Genomic DNA, 15,580 nt, shown 5'->3' on the forward strand with positions numbered 1-15,580 from the left:
CTCTCAATGAACCATCACGGCCATGAAGATGTAAATGGCCTGACACATGGATGATGTTGAATTTATTAGTGTACCAGTAATTAGGCTGACCTCAATTAGCGGCATGAACATGTCATTTAAATGGTCACTGACCAAAATGTGCAAGCTTAGCATTATTTAAGTCGACTACTTATGCAACAATTAAATTTTGTGACAAAAAGTATATATATAACTGAGTTTTACATTATATCTTTTTTGATTGTGTATCATTCCGATATAACAAAAATTTTCATAAAATAATACCTGTTTTATACAATTTTCTTCAACGATATTCATGATAGATGGAGAAGTTTGACCTCACATTCAGTGCCCTTAACCCAAAGTAATGGATATGTGCTAATTAACATTCTTGCTACCTTTTATTGACCAGTATTCAATTACGCTGACATTGACTGCCTACTGACTGTCAATACAATGATCCCCATCATTATGTGAACCTGATTTTCACTAGGGACATGATACGCTTTGACTAACTTGGACACTTTAATGGCCCCACTTACACGCATTTCTGGGAAAAATTTTGTGTGGGCCAATTTAGTTGTGATGTTTTTATGTGTCAAATGCATGATAATAATTAATGGTCAGTTTACTGTAATTACTTCAAGTTCTCTGACACTCTAAATTTTCTGTATTTAGCCAAAATAATTATTTTGTGTGACTCTAAATTTTCTGACATGCGGGTTTTCTTTCATAATTAATGACTCTAAATTTTTGGACAATTTACTTTGAAATGCTATTTTACCAGAATTCTTTTTGTTGTCTTTATCTGGTGGCACTTCAATTCTAGCGTTTTTACAACCTAATTAAGGTAATAAAAGTTCTTAAGGCAATGGACCAGTTGATTTGCATTATTTGGTAAATAACATTGTATACCAAAAATAGACATTTGCTTCACCCAAACAATGAAAGTGAAACATATATATAAGTTATTTATACTATACAGCTTGGTATTTTAAAAGCATGTGCTGTTATTCATTAAAAAAATCAAGCTATAAACATTGCATACCTGTTATCAATCATCAATGCAATATTTTTAGAGTGTCTCTAAATTTTCAGAAACATGTATGTTTGGCTCTAAATTTCAGACACCTTGTATTTTTAAATATTTTTTGTATCTTAATTTTCTGACACTAAAATGTAATAAAATATTATATTATTTATTTGTTGTATGCAATATCAACCAAATTACCCATGAAATCACTATTCTGTTAAGGGCAATATTATAATTGAACAAGGAAATAATACTTTAAACCTTTCATCTCTCATTACAGAGTCATCTGTGACTGCATCAGTCCCTCATAAGACGGTGATTTCAACGACGATCCCTGTAGGCTCCTATGTTGAACCAGCATACAATGCCATTCCGAAGTTGGAAATCCAGGACCTCATGTCCAGGTCCATGTTTGTTACCCCAACCGAATCTTCCCTGCCAAGGGACATTCCAAGGTCAAAGGAGGTGGATGACCTTGAAAGGTCAAGGCCACGGTCAATGTCACCCATTTTGCCATTGTCCACTAGTCCAATTTCGATTGCAATGTTGCAGGAGGTTAAACTCAGAGCTGCAAAGCCAGGTTTGGAGAAATCAGCTGTGGAAAATGCACAGAATGATCAGCGGGAGAATGAGGAACTGACTAAAGCATTCAGTCGAGCCAAAAGAATTTCTAAAAAATTTGATGAAGGCGGCTTTCTTGATGTTGAGGCACAAAAGACTGAGGAGAAATTGCATGACATTAAGCCGGCTGAAAAAGTGAAGGAAGTAAAACTTGATATTCAAACAAGCACTGTGAAATCTGTTGCAAGCACTAGTTCTAATGATAACCAGAAAGATGAAAGGTTATCAAGCGATACAACAAACATTGCGCCTACATCCCCAACAGCGGTCAGCTATGTTCTTAAGAAGGAACCGCTAAGAAATGGGAGTAGGAATGGGTCCTCTTCACAAAATGTAGGTAAAGGAACCGGTGATCCAGTCAAGGTTGAGACAGCATCTGCTGTGTCAGTCACAACCATTAGTCTTACAGCAGATGACAAAACAAGCAAGCCCGGCATTGCACCACAAGAAACAACAAACGTAAATACATCAACAAGTGTAACTGTTAATGTCAAAACTGTAACATTGCCAAGTAATGGTAATAACAAGCTTGCATCCCCTAGAGAAGAATATCGCCTTAAACGTCAAGCAAGGAGCAAAACCCTGCCAGCATCTAAGAATTTAATGGACAAAAAAGAAACGGATTCTGATATTGTAGGAAGTAACAGAAAAAGTGCTGACCTTGAAAATATCGTCATACCTGCAACAGATCCTATTACCAGCAGGGAACATGACTATGCAAATATAAAGAGTGTTGGAAGGGAGGACTTATCCTATTACGAGAATATAGGAAATGTTAAAAAGGACACTGAAAATCCAAAAAATGGCACCAATAGAACAAGTGATTATGAGAACTTTGATTTGAACAAACGTTCTTCGTGGGCCTCAAGCAGTTCCACCACAGGGTCAGCTTCTAGTCAGCCAGAATGGGTTACCAGGGCCCTCAAGATAGATAGGAAAAAGCCTGAAGACATTGTTGAACAACCAAGACCGAAGGAGATTAAAATCGATCCTGTTAAGTCTGAAGATAAAAAAGATTCACCAAAAAGTCCCGAAGTGCAGACAGTAACTGAAAAGACTGGATCCAATAAACCAGATGGTGTTTTGAAACAAGATAGTGTAGAAAAGCAGGGATCTTTAAGTCTTGGAAGGACTCCGTTTGGAAAAAGCATGGGCTCACCGACAAAAACTTTTACAGCGTCTGCTGCAAATGAAGCTCCACAACCAGCTGCATTTGGGATTGGGAAACCCCCAGTGGGATCGTCATCTCGGTTTGTAAATCCTGCTCCTAGCAAGCCAGTCACAACAGAGGCACCCAAGCCGGCCACAGAAGCACCCAAGCCTTCAACAGAGGCACCCAAGCCTACAACAGAGGCACCAAAGCCAGTAGTGTTCCCGCAGAGGAAAACTTCAATTGGCTCCAGCGCCAAACCATTCCAGACCGAGAAACCCACATTCCAGAGCGTCAAACCTCCTACTGCCATGGCCACCAAACCATCAGTTCCTGCAGAGAAGCCAGTCGTTTCAGCTGCAAAACCGTCTGTGAGTGCCAGTCCAGCAACAGCCAGTAAGTTAAGCTTGTTTCCAAAAATGAGTGACAAGCGTGACGCTGGTACAAATCCTGTAAATAGTGCTAAATCAAATGTCGCTAAAACAGATGTGAAGGATGCAAATGCCACTACTGAGAAGAAAAATGTGCTGACTTCACAGTCATCATTTGAAAAAAAGAATGTTCTTACGCCACAGACCACAAATATTTCCAACAACAATGCCCTGGGAAATAAAATTGGAAGTTTATACAAGGAAAAGGGTATGAATAACACTGAAAATAATGCCAGCAGCATTGTCAGAAAAGTTGGTGGCAGCGTGAAAAAAACTACAGATATGAAGATAGAAATAATTGACAAAGATGCCCAGCAAACCACTGCCAAACTAGAACAAGTATGTTTTTTTATATCTTTGAATGAAAACATTACTTATTCATTATTGTCCCCTACCGGTCAAACCGGATGGGACTTATGGTTTGTGTGTCCGTCAGTCAGTCAGTCTGTCACATTTTTTTGGATCCTGCGATAACTTTAAAAGTTCTTAATATTTTTTCATGAAACTTGAAACATGGATAGATTGCAATATGGACATTATGCACGTCATTTGATTGTGTTCCTACGTCAAAAATTATGGTTGCTATGGCAACAAATAGACCAGAAATACTGCTGAAAATGGTGTTTTTTTCTGGATCATGCGATAACTTTAAAAGTTCTTAATATTTTTTCATGAAACTTGAAACATGGATAGATGACAATATGGACATTATGCACGTCATTTCATTTTGTTCCTACATCAAAAACTCTTGTTGTTATGGCAACAAATAGACTAGAAATACTGCTGAAAATAGTGTTTTTTCTGGATCCTGCGATAACTTTAAAATTTCTTAATATTTATTTCATGAAACTTGAAACATGGATAGATGGCAATATGGACATTATGCACGTCATTTCATTTTGTACCTACATAAAAAAACTGGTTGCTATGGCAACAAATAAAAAAATAATAAAAAAATCTGACAATGGTGGAATTTCTGACAATGGTCCAGCCTATAGGGGACATATATTGCTTGGCAAAAGTCTTGTTCTTAATTGTATTGATAGAAGCCCTGTTGTTTTTGGTATTATAATCATAAATTAAGAATTTATAATTATTTGTAGAAGTTTTCATGTTAAAATTTACATTCTTATTTGCTTGTAATTTATCAAGTGGAGTCATTGAAATGAAAAGTCTGCATTCTTGCTTCAACAACAAAGGAAGTTAAGAAGTTATTTCGATTGACTTTAAGAAGTACTAGGTGTTTTAAACTCGGCTGTTTTCGGAGAAAACCCGAGGTTTTGTCACAGCCAGCTAGTCTTCCGGCGGCGTGCTAAAACATTTACATTTTGTTAACCTTTTGAACATTGGCTCTAAAATCAAAGTGCTTCCACCTACAACTTTGAAACTTCATATGAAGATGCATGCCACACCCATTTTTGGGTCACTAAGTCAAAGGTCAAGGTCACTTCGACCTCTAATATAAAACTTCTGACAAGTTATCATTTATTCAAAACTGCACCTGCAGCTGAGCGTTGGCACCTTTATGCGGTGCTCTTGTCTCTTTTAGCCATAGAAGACTGCAAATTAAGAAGTGAAATCATTCTGATTATTATGTAAAATGTGCTCATTTAAGTTATAATTCCCATGTACATGTTTAGGTTTGCAACTAAACAAGTGCTAACAACTCTTCAAATTGAAAACATCATTCTCATTAAATTGTTGAAGTTTATTAACTTAATTTCATCATTTATATGTTGTAATTTTCACATTACAATTGTATTTGCTTTCTTGTAGATATCTGCAAATGTCCCAGTGAAGGACAAACCCAAGGCTACCGTTGAAAAGTGTTCAGATGGAGCTGGCAACCGGCCAAAAGTCAGCGACATGGTGAAAAGCTTCCAGAAACTGCAGGTCACATGATCTAGTCATGTGATCATGGTTGGTGGGTCTTGTGATCATGGTTGCTTGGTCATGTGATTATGGTTGCAGGGTCATGTGATCATGGTAGCAGGGTCATGTGATCATAATTTAACTGGGTAATGTGACCATGCTTTGCATAGTCATGTAATCATGGTTGCTCGGTCATGTGATTATGCTTGCAGGGTCATATGATCAAAATATTACAGGGTCGTGTGGTCATGGTTGCAGGGTCATGTTATCATGGTTGCAAGGTCATGTGACAAAAGAGTGGAAAACATTCCAGAACCAGCAGGTCACATGACAATCAGGTGATCTAGTCATGTGATGAAGTCTTTGCAAAGCTTCCAAAAAAGACAGGTTGCATTATTGCCAGCAGGTTTTGGAAGCATTGTCATGTGATTGATAAATATTTTGTCTTGATATTTAAAATGTGCATGTATCTCTCATAAGTGGTGTACGCCATTGGAATCATATCATACCAAAGTATTTATTATTATTCTTGCATAATCACATTTTACTTAAGCTTTGTTTTATAACCTGAGTCCCAGATTTTTTTATGCCCTCGGATCGAAAGATCGTGGGTATATTGTTTTTGGCCTGTCTGTCTGTTTGTCATTGTGTCAGTCATTGTATGTGTGTGTCACAAAACTTTAACCTTGGTTAAACTGTTATAACTTTTGCAATATTGAAGATAGCAACTTCATATTTGGCATGCATGTGTATCTCATGGAGCTGCACATTTTGAGTGGTGAAAGATAAAGGTCAAGGTCATCCTTCAAGGTTAAAGGTCAAATATTGTTGTTGTTTTTCTTTCCTAAAACTTTAACCTTCGTTAAAGTTTGGTCATAACTTTTTTAATATTGAACATAGCAACTTGATATTTGGCATGCTTGTGTATCTCATGGAGCTGCACGTTTTGAGTGGTGAAAGGTCAAGGTCATCCTTCAAGGTCAAAGGTCGAATTTATGGCATAAAAGCGGGGCAATAGGGGGCATTGTGTTTCTAACAAACACATCTCATGTTAAATTTAATGTTAGTTATTTTGGAACTATAAAAAGAAACATCCAAAGTTGTTTATATTTCTTGTCTATGTCCAAAAGAATGTCCTCAGCTTAATATTTGTATTATAATTGATGGTCAGTACTTCTTTTGAGCTGTATATAGCCTGAAAGATTGTCTTATTGTTTATTTATTTTTTCTTCTGAATTCAAGTGAGCTTGGGTTTTTTGCTGTGTACATAGTAGAGTGCAGTGATACTGAAAGTATGATTTTGAATAGTTTACCTTAGCACACGATGCTTATGGCTGAGCTGCTGTAATGTATTGCTCTACATTGTCTGTCAACAATTGACTTGCAATGAAATCTCCTAAGCTGTTTTTTTCAAAACTTGACAGGAATTTTTCTTGTGTGACCCTCTTTAAAAGTTATTGCAATAGTTCCGGTGCAATATATATGTAGGTCATCAGAGATTAGATTTTAAGAGTGGAAACTTTTTTTTTAAATCGTCCCAAATTATAAAGCGGAGAGCCATTTTATGGGTTATTAACATGAACATGAAGTGGTCCTTGACAAAGTTTTGTTGCATTCATACCCTCAGAATATATCTTGGAGAATGGAATATATAGACCACAAGGTTTAAAGGTTTGGTAATTGATATATAAAATAATTTATATAAATACAAATCCTTGTGGTAGAAACTGACCCACAGTGGGTATAACTTGTTTTCCTTGTCATTCTTGGTAAAAAAAAACTAAAAATTGGCACTCAGATGAGCAGCTTGGTGCCATCATGGCCCTCTTTTGCTAATGTTAAGGTCTCGTGCATAAAGTTCATCATCTTTTTAAGGTTACTAAATGCATTAGCTCAAAATTTAAGTAAGCGTGTATCTTGTTTCTTTAGGCCTGCCTAATTCATTTAAATCAAATAAGCTCTTCAATGTAGCGTTTAGTTTGTCTTAGAATGACAATTGTTTGCACATTTTACGCAATCATAAATTACACGTTTATTATCTGATGTGTGTTATTTTCTTTGATGAATTAGTGTTAACAGACGAAGTCTAGTAAATATTAATAATGTTAGCAATAGGGGCAATATCTTAGTAACAGAGTTATTTTCTTATGTATAGCGGTGATTAAATAAACTATAAACGATAGCATATAAATTGTATACATGTAGTTAATTACGACACTGTTGCTTTTCAAGAGTTGCACAATGATATGTATTGAATGTATCAGCACATTTAAATTCTACCATGTGTTTAAATGTTTTTTTCTAACAAGAGTTTTAGGCAAAACAGTAAATTGACTTGTCTTTTACAAATAGATTCACTGTGACCATTGTTATTTGAAACAAACAAATAGGAGTACTTGCATTAAGAAATTACTTGAAAATATACATAAATGTATATAATATGATGGTCATAATTATTATTTTGACAATCATAAAAATGAAGATTATATTTTTAAACAGAGCTTTAAAAAATTGCATAATTTGAGCTTTATATACATGTATCTGCTTTATCTAACAGCCCTATGACAAACCAAGATCTCGCTTTTGAGCTCAGCAGAGCACAAAGGTCTGGTACATTTGTTAATTATAAGTGGTTTTTTTTCAGGTTTAATATTTATATTGCAATATCTTATATCATGGACATTTTTAAAAACTGTCTCCAACTTGTTTTTTATATGTTTTTCTTCAAATATACATTGTAAAAGTTCACAATCTGAATGGATTTACATATTGCGCATATTATAAATGTGCAAATGGAAAAGTATAAAAATAGACACTTATATAGAACCTAACTGGTTGCAAAAAAAGCAATGAACAAGTTGTTCAATACACAGGAAAACATTTAGTTTTATTTAAAAACAACCAAGTGCATGGTTATTTCTCAGTAGTCTTTATCACAGACTAAGAGCATTTGGTTGGTGATGTATGGTCCCATGCAGTGGAGATCTTGCCTATGGTGTTGCACATTCCATCATTGTTTATGCTTGCCTTAGCTGTTTTACATCTTTTGAATTTATTTGAATGTTGTAATAATTGTATGAAGTTGTTTATTTTTTAACAAAATTTACCAGTTAATGCGTTTGTTTCTATTACCTTTTGAAAGCCAAATATATATTACTTATAAGTTATATACAATGATAATTTATATTTGCAATTTGATATTTAAATTAGATTTACACTAACTAAACGGTTACAATGTTGTTGAAAAAAAGAAACAACTCTGTCGTTCAATGTGTACTGAGCATCTTTAATATTTTTTTTAAATGCCCATCTAATTTTTCTCTATATTGTTGTTTATGTTAGTTTGCCTTAGATCTCTCGCTCATTTTATTACACTTTAACAATATGTCTCAAATGATTGATTTCCCATGTAGTATTTCATGGAGTCCCTGTTGAGATATTCTCATGGCTTTCATAATAATTTTAAACATTGTTTTAATACAACAGGACCAATTTTTGCATTGAAACTACTGTCTTATAAAATGTTGAATATTTTATTGCATGGCATTAAATATACATGTATATGTTAATAGTAATTTTACTTTTGTTATAAGCTGTATTATGCTTTTAAGTGTATTACATACAGTAAATTTTAAGCCACATTGTGCACTTTGTACAAACAACTATCATATGTTACTATAAACTGTATACATTACTGTTGACCAAGTATAATAGAACCAGTAACCTGACTCTAAATATATATGTATGGAAGTAACTTGAAAGTCTTGATGAAGTTGTGAACATAGCTGAAAACCTCTTTTTACTTAATTAAAATGTATTTTATTTAAAAAATGCATATCACATGATTATTATGTATGCATTTACTCCAAAGCTACGCAGCAAAAACGTTTTTTTTTAAACGAAATCTTCAGCATTATTATTTGATGCAAGACTGCTTTTGATTGTAACGTTTTCATCTGTGTCTGTACATTATTTTGTTCTGTTGTAGACTTGTGTAATATGTAGACACAGTCATGATCAATTGGAGTTTGGAAAAAAAAATACTGTTTTTTGTTTCTTAGTCAACACTTGTTGTCAAATATAGTAAAACAATTTCTATCAGGGGCCTTTTTTTAAATATAATTTATTCTCCTGTATCTATAACTTACAATTAATATATGTATATACATAAATATACCTGCATGGTTTTAATTATGCTTTCATATGGCATTTTTGTGTACAGTTGTTTGTCATACTAAAGTAAGAATGTTTTGCTTGCACCATTAGGTTTGTTACTTCTTGTTTGAATATATTTTATGTTATTGTTGTAATACGACACAAAAGTCATATTTTACACTATGATTACATTAAACAAACATGAGATACTGAACAATGTGTTCTTTTTTATACTTCATAACATCTATATTATCAAAGACAAACAAAGTCTTGAGTTGTAATATAAAAAACATGGATAGCTATATTTGTATGTCCCCCACTATAGTAGTGGGGGACATATTGTTTTTGCCATGTCTGTTGGTTGGTTGGTCTGTTGGTTGGTTTGCGCCAACTTTAACATTTTGCAATAACTTTTGCTATATTGAATATAGCAACGTGATATTTGGCATGCATGTGTATCTCATGGAGCTGCACATTTTGAGAGCTGCACATTTTGAGTGGTGAAAGGTCAAGGTCATCCTTCAAGGTCAGAGGTCAAATATATGTGGCCAAAATTGCTCATTTTATGAATACTTTTGCAATATTAAAGATAGCAACTTGATATTTGGCATGCATGTGTATCTCATGGAGCTGCACATGAGTGGTGAAAGGTCAAGGTCATCCTTCTAGGTCAAATATATGGGTCAAAATTGCTCATGTAATGTAACTTCTGCAATATTGAAGCTAGCAATTTTATATTTGACATGCATGTGTATCTCATGGAGCTGCACATTTTGAGTGGTGAAGGGTCAAGGTCAAGGTCATCCTTCAAGGTCAAACGTCATATAGGGGGACATTGTGTTTCACAAACACATCTTGTTAAATATTCATCAGACTTAAATAAACCTTAGGTATGAGTACATGTTGAACATCTGTTGCAAAAAAATACCAATGTTTCTGTAAAAGAATACAATGTTGATTGATTGTGTAGTATTGCTCTGAAAATAACATGGTATGAACACCTCAAGCAAATGCCTGCACAAATAATCATAATCAAAGCAGGTAATTATCCCCCGCCATAGGCGGAGGGATATTGTTTTGGCGTTGTCCGTCCGTCAGTCTTTCCGTCCGTCCGGAGCCATATCTTGGAAGTTCTTTGGCGGATTTCATTGAAACTTGGTATGAGTATAGTTATGGATAAGAGGATGATGCACGCAAAATGGCAATGAACATCATCTGTTAATAACAGAGTAATGGCCCTTTGTATCTTTAAAAAATGCTTTTTTGTGTCAAATATAACACTTTTGTGTCCAGAAGCATATTGGCGGGGGATTTCAATTCAACAAATTTGCTTGTTATTCTTATTTCAAGAGTGTCGGGCCAATTATCATTTAGCACATTCACAAGAGACTTGAAAAATATCTAGGATTTATAAAGATGTACTTTGTGATTTATCAAAAAACTCAAAGCAATGTTGCAACTTAATTCAAACAAGAGCTCTGCGGTCAGAGACTTTATGCCATCCCCCCAAACAGGGCCTTGACACAGGATTATATGTGTCACATTCACACATTTGTTTTCCCAGAGCAAGATACATGTGTTTTCCCAGAGCAAGACACATTTGTTTTCCCAGAACAAGACACATTTGTTTTCCCAGAGCAAGGCACATTTGTTTTCCTAGAGCAAGATACATTTGTTTTACCAGAACAAGACACATTTGTTTTCCCAGAGCAAGATTATTTGTTTTCCCAGAACAAGACACATTTGTTTTCCCAGAGCAAGACACATTTGTTTTCCCAGAGCAAGATACATTTGTTTTACCAGAACAAGGCACATTTGTTTTCCCAGAGCAAGGCACTTTTGTTTTCCCAGGGCAAGACACATTTGTTTTCCCAGAACAAGGCACATTTGTTTTCCCAGAGCAAGACACATTTGTTTTCCCAGAACAAGACACATTTGTTTTCCCAGAGCAAGGCACATTTGTTTTCTCAGAGCAAGAAACATTTGTTTTACCAGAACAAGGCACATTTGTTTTCCCAGAGCAAGATACATTTGTTTTCCCAGAGCAAGATACATTTGTTTTCTCAGAGCAAGATACATTTGTTTTCCCAGAGCAAGACACATTTGTTTTCCCAGAGCAAGACACATTTGTTTTCCCAGAGCAAGATACATTTGTTTTACCAGAGCAAGAAACATTTGTTTTACCAGAACAAGATACGTTTGTTTAACCAGAACAAGACACATTTGTTTTCCCAGAGCAAGATACTTTTGTTTTCCCAGAGCAAGATACATTTGTTTTACAAGAACAAGATACATTTGTTTTCCCAGAACAAGACACATTTGTTTTCCCAGAGCAAGGCACATTTGTTTTCCCAGAGCAAGATACATTTGTTTTCCCAGAGCAAGATACATTTGTTTTACCAGAACAAGATACATTTGTTTTCCCAGAGCAAGACACATTTGTTTCCCAGAGCAAGACACATTTGTTTTCCTAGAGCAAGATACATTTGTTTTCCCAGAGCAAGATACATTTGTTTTACCAGAACAAGGCACATTTGTTTTCCCAGAGCAAGATACATTTTTCCCCAGAGCAAGATACATTTGTTTTCCCAGAGCAAGGCACATTTGTTTTCCCAGAGCAAGACACATTTGTTTATCCCAGAGCAAGATACATTTGTTTTTCCCAGAACAAGACACATTTGTTTTCCCAGAACAAGACACATTTGTTTTCCCAGAACAAGACACATTTGTTTTCCCAGAGCAAGATACAGTTGTTTTCCCAGAGCAAGACACATTTGTCTTCCCAGAACAAGACACATTTGTTTTCCCAGAACAAGATACATTTGTTTTCCCAGAACAAGACACATTTGTTTTCCCAGAGTGCCGCACAAATATTTTGATGGAAGTTAAGTGTGATGTTTTGTATTCCCTGCATGACCTGAACCAGCATGATGTGAAAACAACAAAAATGTGTATCATGTGTAAGAATAAAAAAGACACAAAATTTAATTCTAATTTATTGAAGTGTTAAATATCAAGGAACGTTAGTTACAAACAAGTATAAATTCTTTCACCATTAACAACAAAATTCCGCTGAATGACCAGCATTCGATGTAAGGAACAGACATAAAAAAAAATATATACAAGGGATTAATCAAGTATCTACTACTAGAATAAAATATATTGTAAATGCAACTCTTTATTTATCACATATACAGGCAAATCTGATTTCTAATTCACCTAAATGTTCAAACAGGACAGTTTAAGGCTGATATTGGCGTAATGTGAACCGCATCGTGCGAAAATGGTTCTTAGGACAGAAACCAGCAGTGTACATGTAGCTCCAGATAATCCTCTGCATCATTGTACTCTGATGATGACACTTAATGTCCGCTAATAAGACCATATTTCCTTGCAGGACTTCATAGTGGACATGGTAGCTCTGGACCAGAATGCAAAAATGGTCTTGGGCCATGCTTTCTGCGTATGGCATAACACCCATTTTGAATGGCAGGGCTCATATAAAATTGGTTCACAATGCAGTCAGGTATGTAAATAACATATTCATGGAAGTAAAAATTACCGATTGAAGACTACCAGTCAAGAGTTACCCAAAATCCTTAACTGCAAATGATGTAATTATCATATGCAGGTTTGAAAAAAGTTGCAACTGAAGTGTTACATGTTTTATTGTACATGTCACATTCCCGATAAATTGCATAAATATTTCTTAATGATAATCAACCACTTTGTATTTATTAAAACGTTTCTACAACAGACTAAAAACAAACTTGTTTATATTTCTCTGAGTAAAAAAGCTCTCATAAAATAATACCTGAATTTTGCCTGATTCTAAATATTTCTATATTTGATTAATAAAATGGAAAAATAAATATATGGTAAGGAATGGTAGTTTATGAAATATAATTATTGAATGCATTATTCAAGAAAAAGCATGTATTAATATGAGATAAGTGTTACATAAACTATATAGTGTAAGTAGATTTGCAACAATAATAAACCTTTAAATGCGTAACAATATCATCTTTGCAAATGACATAAATGCAGTTTGTAAACAACAGACAAAAAATAATAATGAAGTGGACGGATCTGCAGACAAAAATTTACAGTAAATATATTAATAATAATATATACAAAATGTATGTGCAAAGAAAGCCAAAGATGGATGAAAACAAATGCATATATTTATATTGTATTGCTGCTGTGTTGTGTTGGTGATAAAAATATTGTTTTATTATCATTCTTAAAATTGAATAAGTTTTCAAAGAAAATGTCATTTTTGTTGAAAAGCTCAGTCACTATTCCATGGATACTGCATATTTTTCGAATAATTTTCTAATTATATTAACATAAAATATGCAAAATAAATTGTGCAAAAATTACAAACATTTGTACAAATTGATAACAATGCTTGTAATTAACATTCAGAAGCACTCTTATATAGGAACAAGGTACTCAAAATTAAAAAAACAATAACTCACTGCAAAATGTGAAAAGCTCAAATATTGAAAAATTCTAAATGGTATCACAAATTGCCTAAACTCATAACAAACATTTAATATGTTACAGGACAGTACCAAGAATGATTGTCAATATTCTAGTCACCTTCATATAGTGTGATGGGCGCTAGTTGCTTTGTGAACAAGAGTTCCAATTTATTACAAAATACTTCTTTTTTAAAGGTCTGGGTAATACATTTATCTGTGAAGGATGTATTAATTAGTTGTCCAAATAATGGCAGAGAAAATAACAACAAAAAAACATTGCAATTTGAGGATACCAGGTTTTCCAAATTTAACATACATGTATTTATCCAGTTTCATCAAAAATAATAAATAAGCAATATCAAGTATAAAGGTAAGGTGGATATTATGCACCCAGTTTGTTTTTTGAAACAGGCGTATAACCAAAAAATGTACAAAAAATATAATGGAAAGCAATGTTTCATGTTAAGAGAGTTGGCAAGTGCATTTCTATAGTAAAATGTGCAAATATGCAGAAAGAAATTATACCAAATTAATCATAGCTGATGTATCACTACAAACATAATTGCCAATAATAATTACAAGGAAAATTTAATTTTGATTTAAGTATCTTAAGCAGGATTCCAATACATAAAATCTGACTTAACAATAGTCCTGCAAGGATCAATAAGCTGTTTGTTTTCTTTAATAATAAATAAAAAAAAGATAAATACAACTTGTTTAACAATATTAGCAAAGTAGGCAGATGAAAGTTTATAGATCTATCACATGTTGTTATCACAGGTGACTCCCACAGATCTGATGTTATCACAGTTAACTAATTCTGCATGATGATACACACATCCTCCAGTGTCAGTATGCCCAGTCCTGCAGTTGTTACATCGGGATCTCCACGGACTTTGGAAGGCGTCCTCCCAGCTTTGTGACAACATCCTTCATCTCATTCACCTCTGGAAACAGAAAATATCTTTACCCTTTCAGCGCTGGAACTGAGTTTTAAAGGCTTTTGCAAACCGTTTGGATCCAGATGAGACGCCACAGAACGTGGCATCTCATCAGGATCCAAACTGTTTGTTATTCTGATAGTATTCTTTGAAAAAAAATCAAAGAAAAAGCTAATTTTAGAAATTCAGCAGACGACATTTTTGCAGACGACAGATTTCCCAGCATGCAAAGGGTTAACCTCACTGTTGGCCCAGATTAGCCTTGCCAGTCTGCGCAGGCTGATCAGAGAGAACACTTTCCGTCTGGACTGGATTTTTAATTATAAGAGGCTGTCTTGAAATGAAAAATTCCATATAAGTGAAAAGTGATGTCCCTTATTAGCCTGTGTAAGCACATGCAATCAGGCATGTTTTTTTCAAGAGTACGTCTCAATTATAATTACTCTTAAAAGAAGATAAAAAGCTATTGAAACAAGACTATTGCCAAGCAATAAAGTCCCCTACAGGCTCCAACATTGTCAGAAATTCCACTGTTGTCAGAATTGTTGTTGTTGCCATAGCAACCAGAATTTTTGACGTAGAAACAAAATGAAATGATGTGCATAATGTCCATATTGCCATCTATCCATGTTTTAATTTTCATGAAAAAATATTAAAAACTTTAAAAGTTATCGCAGAATCCAAAATACCACCATTTTCAGCAGTATTTCTAGTCTATTTGTTGCCATAGCAACCAGAATGTTTGACGTAGGAACAAAATGAAATGATGTGCATAATGTCCATATTGCCATCTATCCATGTTTCAAGTTTCATGAACAAATATTAAGAACGTAGATCCAGAAAAGTGTGACTGACTGACAGACTGACTGACAGACTGACTGACAGATGCTCCG

At 34.4% G+C, this 15,580-nt stretch overlaps 2 protein-coding genes across 3 annotated transcripts in view; one reads left to right on the plus strand and one right to left on the minus strand.

The window, feature by feature from the left end:
* LOC127877462 (nucleolar and coiled-body phosphoprotein 1-like) overlaps positions 1-5,644 on the plus strand; it is a 36,189-nt gene extending 30,545 nt beyond the window's left edge. For both annotated transcript variants that reach the window (XM_052423371.1, XM_052423370.1), the window contains exons 9-10: positions 1,311-3,571; positions 5,009-5,644. In XM_052423371.1, the coding sequence (XP_052279331.1) occupies positions 1,311-3,571; positions 5,009-5,134 (2,387 nt within the window). In that variant the 3' untranslated portion in view covers positions 5,135-5,644. The remainder of the gene's footprint in view (positions 1-1,310; positions 3,572-5,008) is intronic.
* A 6,598-nt stretch (positions 5,645-12,242) lies between these two features.
* Positions 12,243-15,580, minus strand: part of LOC127878030 (chromosome-associated kinesin KIF4-like) — a 43,258-nt gene continuing 39,920 nt past the window's right edge. Inside the window, exon 21 of the mRNA XM_052424421.1 lies at positions 12,243-14,693. Within this exon, the coding sequence (XP_052280381.1) occupies positions 14,620-14,693 (74 nt within the window). The 3' untranslated portion in view covers positions 12,243-14,619. The remainder of the gene's footprint in view (positions 14,694-15,580) is intronic.

This window comes from Dreissena polymorpha, chromosome 4 (genome assembly GCF_020536995.1).
Source record: "Dreissena polymorpha isolate Duluth1 chromosome 4, UMN_Dpol_1.0, whole genome shotgun sequence".
In the NCBI taxonomy this organism is placed as follows: domain Eukaryota; kingdom Metazoa; phylum Mollusca; class Bivalvia; order Myida; family Dreissenidae; genus Dreissena; species Dreissena polymorpha.